General features: G+C 41.3%; 2 protein-coding genes across 3 annotated transcripts; both read right to left on the bottom strand.

Moving 5' to 3' along the window:
* Window positions 1–339: 339 nt before the first annotated feature.
* Window positions 340–4428, bottom strand: them4 (thioesterase superfamily member 4). 2 transcript variants are annotated; one of them, XM_061081456.1, is made up of 7 exons: window positions 4411–4428; window positions 3981–4272; window positions 3030–3249; window positions 2753–2915; window positions 2333–2443; window positions 1796–1920; window positions 340–1662 (listed from the first exon to the last, which is right to left on the bottom strand). In XM_061081456.1, the coding sequence occupies exons 2-7, from the start codon at window positions 4095–4097 to the stop codon at window positions 1616–1618; spliced, it is 783 nt and encodes a 260-aa protein (XP_060937439.1). In that variant the 5' UTR covers window positions 4098–4272; window positions 4411–4428; the 3' UTR covers window positions 340–1615. The 2 variants fall into 2 exon arrangements, with proteins under 2 accessions (XP_060937439.1, XP_060937438.1); XM_061081455.1 differs by having other exon boundaries at window positions 3981–4422.
* A 1385-nt stretch (window positions 4429–5813) lies between these two features.
* Window positions 5814–8085, bottom strand: si:dkey-87o1.2 (uncharacterized protein LOC796684 homolog). The gene is made up of 4 exons (XM_061081998.1): window positions 7783–8085; window positions 7229–7283; window positions 6553–6670; window positions 5814–6420 (listed from the first exon to the last, which is right to left on the bottom strand). The coding sequence occupies exons 1-4, from the start codon at window positions 8077–8079 to the stop codon at window positions 6387–6389; spliced, it is 504 nt and encodes a 167-aa protein (XP_060937981.1). The 5' UTR covers window positions 8080–8085; the 3' UTR covers window positions 5814–6386.
* Window positions 8086–14314: the final 6229 nt, after the last annotated feature.

A 14314-nucleotide genomic window follows, 5' to 3' on the forward strand; every position in this document is an offset into this window, starting at 1 on the left:
TTATTCCTATAACTACTACTTATTATTTTTACCTTACAGAAAGCATAAACAAAAACCTGTGTTGAGAAATGCCAGAGTGATAGAAGCTATATTAGTCAGAGTGGATTTCATCGGAAAATCGAAACATTACAGGACACGTTTATAAGACAACTAATACATTTAACTCCTTTTTACATGTTGTGAATCCAAAAAATATTTCCTTGTTAATTAACATTTATGTTATGTCAATGTTTAAACAGCTCAGTCTTCTGACAGGGTGTAAAAGGGGCTCTGATTCATTAATAACACATTTCGTTGTTAAATTTGTTGCCTAAGATAAATCAATGACTTAAACTCACATTTTCAATTTTATATCATTTTATTGTTTGATGAATGGCTGTGTAGCCAGTTGTACAAATCTGTGAGGTTTATTTATTCCTTCTGACAACATGTCAAGCACAATGCAAACAGAATTTGTTACACAAAAAACAGAAAAATGTTGGTGGAGAAATCAACATAAGTCACATTCAGATGTGTCATAGTCGTGTGTAAAATAAAGTTGGAGTGGTAAAAAGAAGTTGGAGCTCTGTATGTTTCCAGGTGTCTGTGACAGGCGCACTTTTTTTAACACTGTGGTCTACAGTAGCTGCCAGAGCAGCACAGATCTCTGTGATGTGGACAGTGTTACTTATTATGGAACACTTCAGTCATTTCTGTGTCAGACTGTGTGAAGCAAACCATCTGATGAACAACATGATGTAGTACCTTGTATTATGTAGTATGATAAAAAAAAGTACATTTCATGGACATGTAATGTACTTATGTTACAGTTAGCTAAAATCTCAGTGTGAAGTTGAAGCAAAAAAAACAACTTATAACGTTCTTGTAAAAATATAAATGAAACATGATGTAAAAGTTTGTCCCAAAATTGTTTCCACAAATATGCTGCTACAAGGTCACAGATTTTCTAATGCATGAAATTGGCTTGACTTTTTCACTGTTTGGTGACCTTAACTCTTTTTACTTGAGCAGTTTACCACTTCCCTTTACACCATTCAGTTATTGACTGAATATTTTTTTATTTGATTAAAACTGGAAAATGAGTGTTATCAAATGTTTCTTTGTAAGTTTTTATCATACTCATGTAAAGATATCCATGTGACGGAGGAACAATCCCAGTTTTTTAAAAACTAAATCTCATCAGGATACAATTCAATATGTATTACCTGCAATTTCCCTTTTTGACAAACAAATAAAAACCTGATTTGTATAAAACCCTAAGGTAAGGCTTTATTAGAATAAACAAAAGCTTTGGGTACAGTACATTTTTTAATCTATTGTCACTCTCAACAGACCAAGATGCAATAATACATAACATTTAGTTGAATCAACACATTTCAAATATTTATGATATATATGAGGTATATGATATGATAACAACACGAGGCAGTGGAGGTCAAGTAGAGGTACATACTAGTAGGTAATAACAATAAAAATGATTAGTAAAACTTCAAAAATAAGTTATATATTAAATCATCTGGCAAATGCAATAACAGTGCAAATCAGTAATACACTCACACATCCTGTCTCTCTCTCACACTGCTGTTGAGGTTTGGGAAGGTGTTGCTGCTTCGTGTCATCCTCCCTTCAATAGATGACTGAAATTGACTGACAGGAACAGTGCTGCACAAGAAGCACGAAAGGTCACAACAGAAAACAAACAGAATAGAATAAGTGATGATACAGCAGGTCAGTGAGCAGATATCTTTTATATTTGAGAATATTTCTGAAAAGGGTGCATGTATAAACATTTTACCTGTTGCTTCTGTGTGCAGTTTCGAGCCGTCAGCGCTGGTGACTTTACATGAAATAAACATTTTCCTGCCTTCCCTGGAATCCAGAGAGGATTCAATCAACACTGTGTTTCCAAGTGGGATGGGACTGGACACAAGACAAAGGTTTGTTAGGGACAAATGTCAGAACATATATTGACTAATATGGATAAGAGAGTTTGTACTTTTTGCATTCTGATGCATATACTATTATCATTTATACCAGTATTTTGACATCTGAGTTAAGGAGAGGCTTAAAGCAAACGTCTAACAACCGATAGCTGTTGTTACAGCTTCAAACATTACTAAGCTGAATCTTTGTGCATTCAGTGTGAATGTAAACTGACCCAACTCCAGCTAGCTCTTGGTGATATTGTTCTGCCTGAGCACATGAAGTCTAATGCAGGGACTCTGCGCCACCTAAGCATTGTCATATTTCTATAAACCCTACTCATGTTAACATATGAGACTTTACAGACCCTGACACACAGAAAACTTGTTAAAGTTGTTCATTCTTGTACCTGCGGTAGTTGATGTTGAGGTTGGCGGTCATGACAGGTCTGGACACTACACTGGCATGAGTCCCTGTCACGGTATCAATCATAGTGGCTATCGCCCCCCCGTGGACACAACTGGAAACACACATATACAATACATATCAAGTCCAAAGTTTTAAAAGTGTGGTTTTGTTAAGTTTGAAGATTTAAACTTGATCCATTAAATAAGAATAGTCTTTTCTTAAATGTATTGATTCACTTTTTGGATCTTGCCTTCATTAGAAAGATGACGGTATAGGAGGTGCAACATATGAAAATGTATACAAGATAATATTATTGCGGTGTTTTAAGAGTACGGTTAAGTAGAAGTGGATTTTAAATATAACAACAACAGGCGCACATACACAAACAACACTGCAATCTGTTTTGTCTGTGTTTTCTCACCCTGGTGGCCCCTCTAGAAGGTGTCCAGCCTGGAAAATGCCCACGCACTTCTTCTCCTTTTTGTTAACAAACACAACGTATTCAAATCCTGCCCCCTGCTCTCGGATGTTACGGGTGAAAAGACGAGCATTTGCCTGGACAATCTTACTGAGGTAAACTCCACCTAATGGAAGAACAAGACGCACAAGTGAGTCAACATCTAACAGAGCAGATCAGGAAAAACATGTAATAAAAACAGGTATTGGAGGGTGTGAGAAACATCAGTGTGCAGCCCTACCTGTAGCATACTTGAGGGAGCGATTGTAACTTGGCAGTCTCAGCCAAAACCCTCCGTCTTTCTCTCCTCCGTCTTTCTCTCCTCCGTCTTTCTCTCCTTCCTCATTCTCCCCCTCACACTGGCTGTTGTAATGCTCGTGCAACCTCAACATTTCTGAGCCCCAAGAGGAGTTGGGCAGGCTGAAGTCCCGGGGCTTGGGGGAAAGAAACGACGGCAGCGTCTACCAAAGAGTGAAATACACAAATAATCTGTTATTGAAGTTTCTTAATAATGAAAATGTGGCTTCGAAAAGACGGACAGGGACTTATACGGTCGTGACGTGACAATATATAAAGACAATAGAGGATTGACGATCATAACATCTTGTATCAATGTTGTATTTTAATGTTTTAGTATTGTCTTATCACCTGATAACCCCCCTGATAACATTTGCTGTAGTCCTGAAATATGTTCACCTATTTTGAACCATGAGGCTTCTTGGATAAGAAGAGAAACGTCTACAAACAGGTCCAGTTCCCCTTGATTCTACTTTTCTTGGATAATCTAGACTCTCAACATGTATAAAACTATCAAATGTATGTATGGAGCCAACCCATGGTTCCATTTACAAGATATACAGTGTAAAAAGAAATTCAGCAGACTGAAAATACATGACATAAAATTGTACATTTTCAAGTGCTGCTTAATTATGCACAGACATGTTTGTTGCTTGCAGCCCTGCTTTTCTAGAAAATGTCTTTATTTCATAGTTTTCTCATTTTGATTATTGATCGTGTGCTGTGAATTTAGTAGCACATTACAACACACACACACACACACACACACGATCACTAGTTTTTGTATAACAAGTTAATTAGACCCAGTGTGCTGTGAATTAAGCACATTACAACTGCACACACACGCATGAACACACAAATGTTCTCTTCCATCAGAGCAGCGGACTCTACCTACCATCACGGTCCTGACCGCGGCGCCAGAAGCCAGGTGGCCGAGCTGGGTCCTCCCGGCCGGGATGGAGGTGAGGCTGTGGACGCCTCTGAACAACAACCCCCCGAGGCTCCTCGTCATATCTGCTCTGCTCTGGGTGATGGCGGCTGAGGTCGAAGTAGAAGTAGGTAGAAGACACCGACTGTCAGAGCTCAGGACTGACAGTGTGTTCGCACTGGAACCCCGCGGACACCGGGAGCAGTGTCACTTTGTGAGCTGTACACGGTTTGACTCCCATCGAGTTCATCCACATGAACTGAGAAAATTAATAAACACAGATGAGTGTGACGTCACCCTCTGCTCAGGACGTCACGGCTACGCTTTGTGCTGACGTGGAGGATCGTTGCGTGGCGACATTAACACTTGAAGTTTAAGTTCATGTTACATGTGTCACCTTTCAGTTGTCATCAGGACCCGCGGCTGTCCACTTCCTGGTTTCCTGCGTCATCTGGGTCACGTGCTAGACACCTCGCGTTGTGATTGGATGATCCCCGTTGAGCGCACACGTTTTTTTCTTTTTAAAACTTTATTTAAATGTTGACCGATCAATTCAAAACAACAGTGGCAATGACATTAGACAGAGCTGCAGTTAAAAAGACCAGTGACACTATTGTTGAGGATCGGATTTAAGGACTGTTTGATGGAAACTTCCTTTAAATGGTTCAGTGTGTAAGATTTAGTTGACAGGGATCTCTTGGCAGATATTCAATATAAAATACTCCTAGTGGTGTTTTCACTAGTGTTTAATCTAAATTGTACCAATTTTTTTTTTTTTTTACCTTAGAACTGTTGATAATCTTAAGTCTTGGTTTCTCTGGGGGTCAGTGAGGGAAGGGGATTATGGAAACTGAACTCAAAACCAATGGAAGGAGGGTGGGGGTAGGAGCAGTTTGAGTCATGTATAACACCTTATACAAATCATTATTTTAAACCTTTCTTTTATCTATTTAATATTTGGAATTTGCTAGCAATGAGTGTGCGTCACAACGATGGTCAGTCTCACAGCTGTCTTGATAAGGGAGAGACGAGAGAGTTATGGTTAGGTTGGTGCAGCCAAGATGGCAGGAGCATGACATTTTTCTACTCAAGGCTAGGTTATGAGACATCAGACTAGCTAGATAGAGTTGCCTAGCAACCGGCAGAGTAGCGTAGGAGCATGACGGAGAGCTGTGCCACTTCCTGGATTCGGGGACAAGAGGCGTGGGACTGCGGCTGGACCAATAAGGGAGATCCAAAGTGATTTGCGGTGACACCCCTCCAATATTTTATAACCAATCACATCAAATCTACTGTTATAATTATATCAAATCCCTGCTGTTCGGGGCCATTGTCAACTTCCTACTGCTAACTTAATTAGCATAGGCTGTGATAATTGTCCATAGCTATGAATAACTCTTCATTGTATCTTTAAATAATACACTTGATTGAACCAAAACCTTGGATCGGCTTCTCTCATATTTAAGGATAAACTAACACGTTTGACAGAACCGACATGTTCTTTTTTTTAAGCAGCCCAACTGGACAAAATAAACGACCTTTGGAGTTTTCATGATAGCTGAACAGGGTTGTGACAGTCCGGTCTGTAACCGTGCAATGCATCCAATGCAAGTGCCTGTCTCTAACTGATGCGTTCAGGAGCACACACTGATTGCACATGCGCAGAGGCATCGCCTTTTTTTATACTGATGGAAATTTGCTGAGACTGTCAGTCTGTATCCCTTGATGGGCACTAGGGGGAGATAGAGGAACACATAATTGAACTTCGTTTGTCAAATCATAGATGCAAAACCAGAAAACTTCTGCCCGGTCACACTTTATTGTCTATAAATCAGATAATAGATAGAAAGTACTGTGGCTTTTATACACATGTTTGGAAACACACCTGTCAGTAGTCATTTATATAAACATTTAATAGTGTTTTACTTTAATTACATATCCTCCACCTCCTGACTTGGTATTTCAAAGAAGCAAACACATGTTGTTCTATTGAGCGAGTTTAACAAACACACAGGAGATCACAGCGATGATCATGTACTTCTCTGGTTGCCACTGGGGGCAGGGGACATTTCACAGCTCGTATATGCCTCAGGCAGGCTGATTCAGATGCTACACAACTAGTTTTACCAGTCGAATCAGGGGAGGCTACGACTCTGCTAAACAGCCACATTCATGTATTTATGAAGACTTAAAGTAAAAAGTAAACACATTTTTAAAAAATATATATACATTTGCCTACTCCCTGTCTCTGCCATTTGTCCCACAAAAGCATGTACACATCTTGTTTCAAACAATCTGAGCTATAATCAAAGTGATATTACAAAATATCCCTGTATGCAAAGTTCAGTCAATGTTGAGTGTTCTGAGTTGACTTTACACTGCAGCCACGGCGACTCCACACAGATTCCTGCAAAAGCCAGAAAAACAAAATCAAGTTGCATTCACGTCTATTTTTACAACCATCGCTTTAAAAAGTGGTGCTGCTCTTCAATCGTTTACAGGTCTGACAAGCTTATTGAGGAGGTGTGTCATATCTTACTTTGCTTCTTCTTTTGTCATGTCGGCAAAGGCACAAATAGCTTTATCTTTATCCAGGATCTGTTGTTTCAAGGTCTTTACATCCTCCTCTGCTTTCTTTTTAGCCTCTGCGTGATCAGCTGAGGACAATGGTTTGTAACAGAGAGACACAAATGTCACTCAAGTCAGCAATATCCGTTGGCTGATATCAGCCTTTCACAGACATACTGGCAATTTAGAGACATGCAAACTATTATATTTTACATTTTATGTAAAAAAAAGATTTGTTTATCTTCTTAATTTATGTGAAGACATCTGACGTACCAATGCCAATATTCTTTCAAATATATTCACATTGCCAATATCGTTATCGCCCCCTCTACCAGACCGTGTACAAATACAGTTTTTGTTTACTATTAATGTCCAAAAATGTTAGCAGCTCCTGAGAGTAAGTTCAAAAGGAAACAGTATCACAGCAATAGAGACATCAGCGAGTTTTACAGGAGTGTCATCATATCCAGATCCACACTGAAGAGACTTAACAATGCAACAAGACAGGTTTCCCAGGAATCCATTGTACCTGGGTTCAGCAGAGGCCTCTGTGCAAGTGACAGACCTCATCAGATCCAATTCCCCCCATGTGTTTTAAATAGACGTGTAGTGTAAAGACACTTCATTGTTGGCTCAGTCTCTCTTACCTTTAACTTTATCCATGGTCTCCGACACTTCTTTCTTCTTCTTATCTGCCTCTTCCTGATCAGGGAACAGGTGGAAGCATTTGTCAACAGGTGGTGTGAGAGTGCACGTACGGATATCACTGTGAGGGGCATTTTCAGGGAGGACATTATGGTCACACCTCATTGTTCAAGACGTGCTTTTAAAGGTAAAGGTTACAGTTAAGTATGAGTTGTCTAAGGATGAGGTTAAAGGTTAACGAGGTGAATGACTAGGAGTGTCTTCAACTTCTTCAAAATACAAGTACGTGTGTGTGTGTGTGTGTGTGTGTGTGTGTGTGTGTGTGTGTGTGTGTGTGTGTGTGTGTGTGTGTGTGTGTGTGTGTGTGTGTGTGTGTGTGTGTGTGTGTGTGTGTGTGTGTGTGTGTGTGTGTGTGTGTGTGTGTGTGTGTGTGTGTGTGTGTGTGTGTGTGTGTGTGTGTGTGTGTGTGTGTGTGTGTGTGTGTGTGTGTGTGTGTGTGTGTGTGTGTGTGTGTGTGTGTGTGTGTGTGTGTGTGTGTGTGTGTGTCTCTTCTTGCCTTGTCCGTGTTGCAGGTGGCCAGACTCGTGTCAAGCCCCTGTATGGACTTTTCGAGCTCTCCCTTCTGGTTCCTCAGCTCGTCTATCTTGGCGTTGGCGGCGTCCATCTCCGCCTTCAGCTCCACGGTTTTCTTCTTCACCTCGATGATCGTTTCCTCCTTCGCCTTCACCGTCTCTTGGCTCTCCGACGTGCGGGTCTTCAGTCTGCGCAGCCGGAGCTCCTGGTTCACGGCCTGGTAGATGAGCACCGTCATGACGGCCAAGCTCAGGACGACCACGGTGCCGGCGAGCTTCATGTTGTGTCCGGGAGAAAGAGACACAGAGAGGTGCAGCTTTACGAGCACGACAGGTGTGCGCTCTGCAGCCGCGGACTGTAACCTGCTCCACCTGCTCCACAGGCTCCCGGGGCTGGGCGTGACAACAGGTCCACGTCCTCCTAACACAACAAAAAAATCCTAACCCTCGAACAGCCCTTTGAATGTTTGAGGACGAGCCAAAATGTCCTCCAAACGATGGTATTGAACTAAGATTGGCCGTCGTAACTATATATAGACATGCGCAAACACACAGAGACACGTGTTGGTACTTCTACCTTAGTTGGGACTCTCCTTGAAATAATCTATTCCCTAGCACCTTGCCCTAACCTGAACCATCCACACTAAATGCCTAACCTCAACCTAATTCGAACACTAAAACCAAGTCTTAATCCTTAACAGCCCATTGGAAAAGTGAGGACCTGCAAAAATGTCCTCACTTTCCAAAAATGTCCGCACCCCGTAAGGTATATGCTCAAAATGGTCCTCACATATATAAGTACAAGTACACACACACATTACATGGACTTACATTGACTTCCTGGAGACTTACACAAGCCTTAAATAAAATAAATTTAGCCTACTAGTCTCAAACCAATTTTTAACACATCTTTAACAACTATTTGTATACTAACTATATTTTTCCCTTTGCACTGCTACTTACTTTTGCTGCTGTATCATTTATGACTTTCTTCTACAGAGTATCAATACATCTTTTCTTATTTTATCTCACTCACTGCACTGTTTCGTATTAAACCACAAAACAGGGTGTGACATGGATTTCTAAGAAGCAGGCTGTTTTAAAATTAACGAAGATATTGTAATGGAAGTCAGGCTGGTTTTGAGGAAGTCACATTAGGTGTTTAATTGGGATAATAACACAGACAGACACACAATGAGGAAATGAAGTAGAGCTGGACTGTTTATCTACGTGAGGCCTTAACACCTTGATAAAGTGTGTTCATGCGGATCAGGACGTGGCAGGTGTGAGCAGGAAGAGGAACCGACCTAAATTCACCCGGAGGAGGCGTGTCGCCGAGCACATGGACTGCAGGGGGCGCTGCGCAGCTCAGGCACCAACACACCTGAGCTGTCCAACCCGGAGGTGCAGGTGAGTCAACCTGTCTGTGCGATTGAAATTGGGGGAGGTAAAAAAAAAAGAAAAACCCAGTTGGACGTCACACCGAGGAGCTTCCGACTCTCGATCCCACATGGAAGCGGGGTTACAGCGCGTAAAGGAAGAAGTCTGATCCATCCACCCTGCGGTACCCACACCTTTACACATCGCACCCCCCCCCCACCTGAGCGTGACAGAAAAAAAATGAGAGTGCAGGTGTTGGTGCCCGTGACCGTAGTGGTGTCTCTGGTGTTGTTCGCCCTGGTGAAGGTCCGGAGCAGGACGCAGGAGGTGGAGGAGAAGCGCAGCAAGTTCCAGGACATCAAGCTGCGGGTGAGCTCCGATGTGCTGGCGGAGTATTACACCGAGATCAGCCACCGGCAGGAGGAGCTGGAGAAGATCCGACAGGAGATCACCACCCGGGAGGAGGGGATCAAACCGCTGAACGGCAAGAAGGAGGAGGCCATGGGGAAAGTCAAACTCTGCAACGACGAGAAGGTGGGCAGAGAGAGGGGTCATGGATGGTGATGATGTGAAACTGATTTACCTCAGACCACTAAACTAAAGACTATTTAACAGTAATTGAGGAGGGGACTGAACTAGAGGGTTAGATACAAAATCCCTGAGGCGTAATTAAATTATTATTATTATTATTATATATGTTTTATGAGGCGATAGTCCCAACAGTGCAACGTTTTTGGAACATGTCTTTCTGTGTGACTCCAGTCAAATCAAATGGATGCATGACAGTCTCATCTAACCTGTTTGGCCTGGTAGGGATGTAAATGGAGTGAAACAGCATCTGGAACAGAACACAGAACACAGAAACAGAAAACATTCCTAGGATTGTTCTGGTTTCTAACCTGCAGACCAGCTGGCTCCTTCTGTGTGGGTGTTGTCCTGCATCTGTCTTCCTCCCACAGCCCCCCCAATAGGATTGCACATAATAGCCAATGAATGAGTAAATTATTTGTTACCAAATTTTTTTTTGTTGAAATTGTTTAATTTAATCTACTGTCCCGGACTATAGGCCTGAGCCGTAAATGGATCATAGGCCAATTCGCTCATTTAACCACCCGGTCATGCATGTTTTATGATATATGACAAACAAACTTGAATGAAGAAATATAATACCTGGATGTATTTGTCCCTGTACTAATCTTTTCTCATTTTACACACTACACTGATTTTGTTAGCAACACAGCTATTAAAACGCTTCACATGATGTCCCTTTGCTGTGGTCTAAAAAACACAGTCGACTGGCAGCACGGTGGAGGATCAGATATCGCTGAAATATATTGGCTGTGTAGCTCTGCTCGATTTAATCACAGAGAATTAACATGATGATCAATCTGATAAAGTTACGGTCCTTTATGAGCAATCTGTACAAAGTCTATCTGCAGGCTTCACTCTGGCCGAAGGCGATTCTGTTACGTGTTACTGAGAGTCTCTCTTCATTTTGCAGGAAGGTCCAAACGAAAAGCAAGCCATGGACACAGAAGTCGCTAACCTAAGAGGTAAGTGATACTCATGCATTCATTAACTGAGACTTCAAATTAATTTTACATGAAAGAAAAAAAATACAAATTCTTTGTAACTAGGATGGGCTCTAGTTTCCCTGCTACCCATCAAAGGACAAGCAGTTAAGCAGATAAATGAATTTGCACTGATTTCTCTTCTAGTTCAGTGACAGGCCTCACCTTGCCTTTAATTTGTGAAATGCTTAAAATCTGTTGTGTATGACGATACAGGGGAAAATGATAAGGAGATGGCCAGCTTGAAAAAAGAAGTGGAGACCCTGACACAGCAACTAGCAGCACCGAGCGCAGTTTGTGCCTTCCTAAAAGATGAATCAGATGTAGCAAGGTAAGGTTACTATGTTTAGTGTGTATACAACTGCACAGTGCAGAGTGCACTCTAAGTTCCAAAATCATTTCAATGCATTCACTACATTTTCTATCGCTGAACTTTCTTTCAAAGAAAATTGTGTGGCAAAGAAGTGAAGGAGGCCCCCAAAAAGGAAGAGGCAAAGAAGGAGGCCCCCAAACAGGAAGAGGCAAAGAAGGAGGCCCCCAAACAGGAAGAGGCAAAGAAGGAGGCCCCCAAACAGGAAGAGGCAAAGAAGGAGGCCCCCAAACAGGAAGAGGCAAAGAAGGAGGCCCCTAAACAGGAAGAGGCAAAGGTGGAGGCCCCCAAAAAGGAAGAGGCTAAGGAGGAAGCCCCCAAAAAGGAAGAGGCAAAGGAGGAAGCCCCCAAAAAGGAAGAGGCAAAGGAGGAGGCCCCCAAAAAGGAGGAGGCAAAGGAGGTGGCCCCCAAAAAGGAGGAGGCCCTCAAGAAGAGATGAGAAATAACACCTCCACAAGCCTTTTGATTCGTTCCAACCAGATTCGAGCCTGTAGCTTTATAGAGTGGATGACACATACAGTGATACAGATGCGAATCTATATTCCTTTACAATCTGTTATTTATTCTTATCCAACTAATTAATAGAAATGAAGATATATACATTTTGGAATATGACACAATTTATTGACGGTTTTTGCGGGTGTGTGTGTGAATGAGAAATATGAGATTTTGTGGTGGCTAAAATCAAGACTTCATCTACCTGTGTGAAAGGTAAAAAAAATGTAATGTGATGTGGTTTGACCTGCAAAATCACTGTAAAAAAAACAAATTGTATGATGGACAAACTTTTCTGCTTCACCTCTGTTGTCTTGTGGACAATGCACTCCCATTTTTTTATTTGAATAAAAACTTTGTCTATCACACACACATTTCATTCAGACAGTAGTGGCAAAGCTCTCGAGCACAATCTGGGGTTCAGTGTCTTGGCGACCGGAGGAGCCGGGAATCGTACCACAACCTCCTGATGCGTGTGCGGCCTGCTCTACCCCCTGGCAAACACTCTGAAGTCAAGTACTAGTCTGTTTAAAGTGCTTCGAATGGTCATTAAGAGCCGATTAGTTTGATTGATTAAGCGTTGGACAAGTCAGCAGCCTTTCTACTCCTGCGTGAAGTAAACACTAAAGTTCAGAAGCCCTTTTTTCTTTTTTCGCTGTCAACAGATTTGGGAATTCAGCTTCACCTAAAAGAAACGAAAAAAATCTAATATCTGGATTATCTCAGCATTGCAGTGTTTAACGTGTCTGTGCTCAGGGGTCACATTCTCTCTCCATACACATGTGGGCACTGCCGGTTATTGGTGCACTGAGCTAAAACTAATGCAGTCTAGCAGTAGAGCTGACCTTCATGAAGGTTACCATGTTCTACCACACAGTTTAAAAGTCACCTCAATGTCCGTTTTGTTGCAGCTTTTAATCTGGGGTTGCATGTTTTTCTGACAACTTTAAAGGGTTTCCCATCCCTGTCGGCAAAATCTCCCAATCTTTAAAAAAATTAATTCCTGGATCTGCATCCCTGATCCAGATTTAATGAGCTCATCCCTGACCCATAATGCATCTTGGCAATCCGTCCTGTAGTTCTTGCGCAATGCAAACAAACCCAACCACACATAAAAAAACTAAAATAGTAAATCAACATCCTCCTTGGTGGGAAAGTGCTTACCCATACATAACACACACACACACACACACACACACACCTCATTGTATTCAACAATATATTGTGACTTCTCTGTAAAAAACAGGATGTGAGGTTTGACAGATACAACGTTGTGTAACACTCGCACTAAACTTTATCCTGGTTGTTTCGGTAATGAAAAATCTATGCAGAACGTCAGACAAACAAAAACTGTCTCTACTCCACAGCTTTTGTTTGTTAAGGGCTACTGTGATGTCCTCTATGTGACTGTGTGTAGGGAGACATTGTTGCACTTCTGCAGAACCCTGAAGTGCACGTTTGCTTCACATGGTCTTTGTTTTCTGCAGCATGTAACACTTTCAGCCATTGTTTGTTTTTTTCCTCTGTTAGATAACTCCTCTACCTCTGCCGCTGAAAACAGAGTATATGTATCGAATAATCGTTGTTAACCTTTTCTGCCTCTCTGTGTCTTAGTGACCCTGCCTCAGGGTGTGTGTGTGAGAGAGAGAGGGAGAGAGACTGACCAATCACAACACAAAGCCTTGTTCTGTCACTAACTATAAACTTCCGTGAGTTATCTGGGTGGAGCTCCGGTTCGTCTGTGTTCCGGCTAATCATAAATAACTATCATTTCTGCTGCAGTCTGAATTTTCAATAAAATGTTTTGCCTGTATATGTTTCTGTTTTATTTGTTCGACTCCCTCTAAATGTACTATATTATTAATTTGCATATATTGCCCTTATTAGAGATTTTATTGGTAGAGAGAGTTGGGATTTCAGGTTCATGGTCGGCTCCCTATCATAATATGATTATTCAAGCTGTTGCACATACATCATTATGGTCTTATACATATTGTCCATGACTTTACCTATAATGATAAGTGTGCATGATCTGCTATATAAAATACTGTGGTTTTTTTTAATTTGTTTTGTTGAATTTCTTATATTTTGTGACTAAAAGCGTTTTTGTATAGGTGATCATTTTGTTGCATGAAGTAATCTTCACTTCCAGATAATTATCTGTTGTGATGTCAGGGCTAGGGTTTTGAGTGAGGGTACATGCTTTTTCTATGGTCATAAACAGGGAGTTGAAATTCAAATGTTTTGCTTTCTTTCAATTGTTTGTGTAAATGGAAATTGTCAGGGCTGAACCATTACAGGCATAAGTCAAATTAAGTAATTTCAGATAAATGGGCATTTACAAAATCTTCAACTTAAACCTTTAGATTTTGTTTTGTTTCCATTTTGAGCAGCAATGCAGAATTACTTTGAAGTTCAAACCAAACTTAGTTTATTTGCCTTTTGTGGAGAAGAGGATTGACAACTTGGGAGTAAAATATTAGCCTGAAAGAAATAAACTTAGTTATGCAAAGGTTCCAGGTTATTTTCGGAAAACCATTTATCTTTCCTTTTTTAAAATCATTTTCCTTGTATTGCTTTGTAATTAACATTGTTATCTCTCGCTTTGATTCTGACTGCTCTCCATGTGGGAGACATTAAAATACTTCCCCCAGGCTCACAATTAGGCAATCAGAGGACTATCATTCCGCCCCAGTAGGC

This window comes from Limanda limanda, chromosome 11, assembly GCF_963576545.1.
Source record: "Limanda limanda chromosome 11, fLimLim1.1, whole genome shotgun sequence".
Taxonomy (NCBI): Eukaryota; Metazoa; Chordata; class Actinopteri; order Pleuronectiformes; family Pleuronectidae; genus Limanda; species Limanda limanda.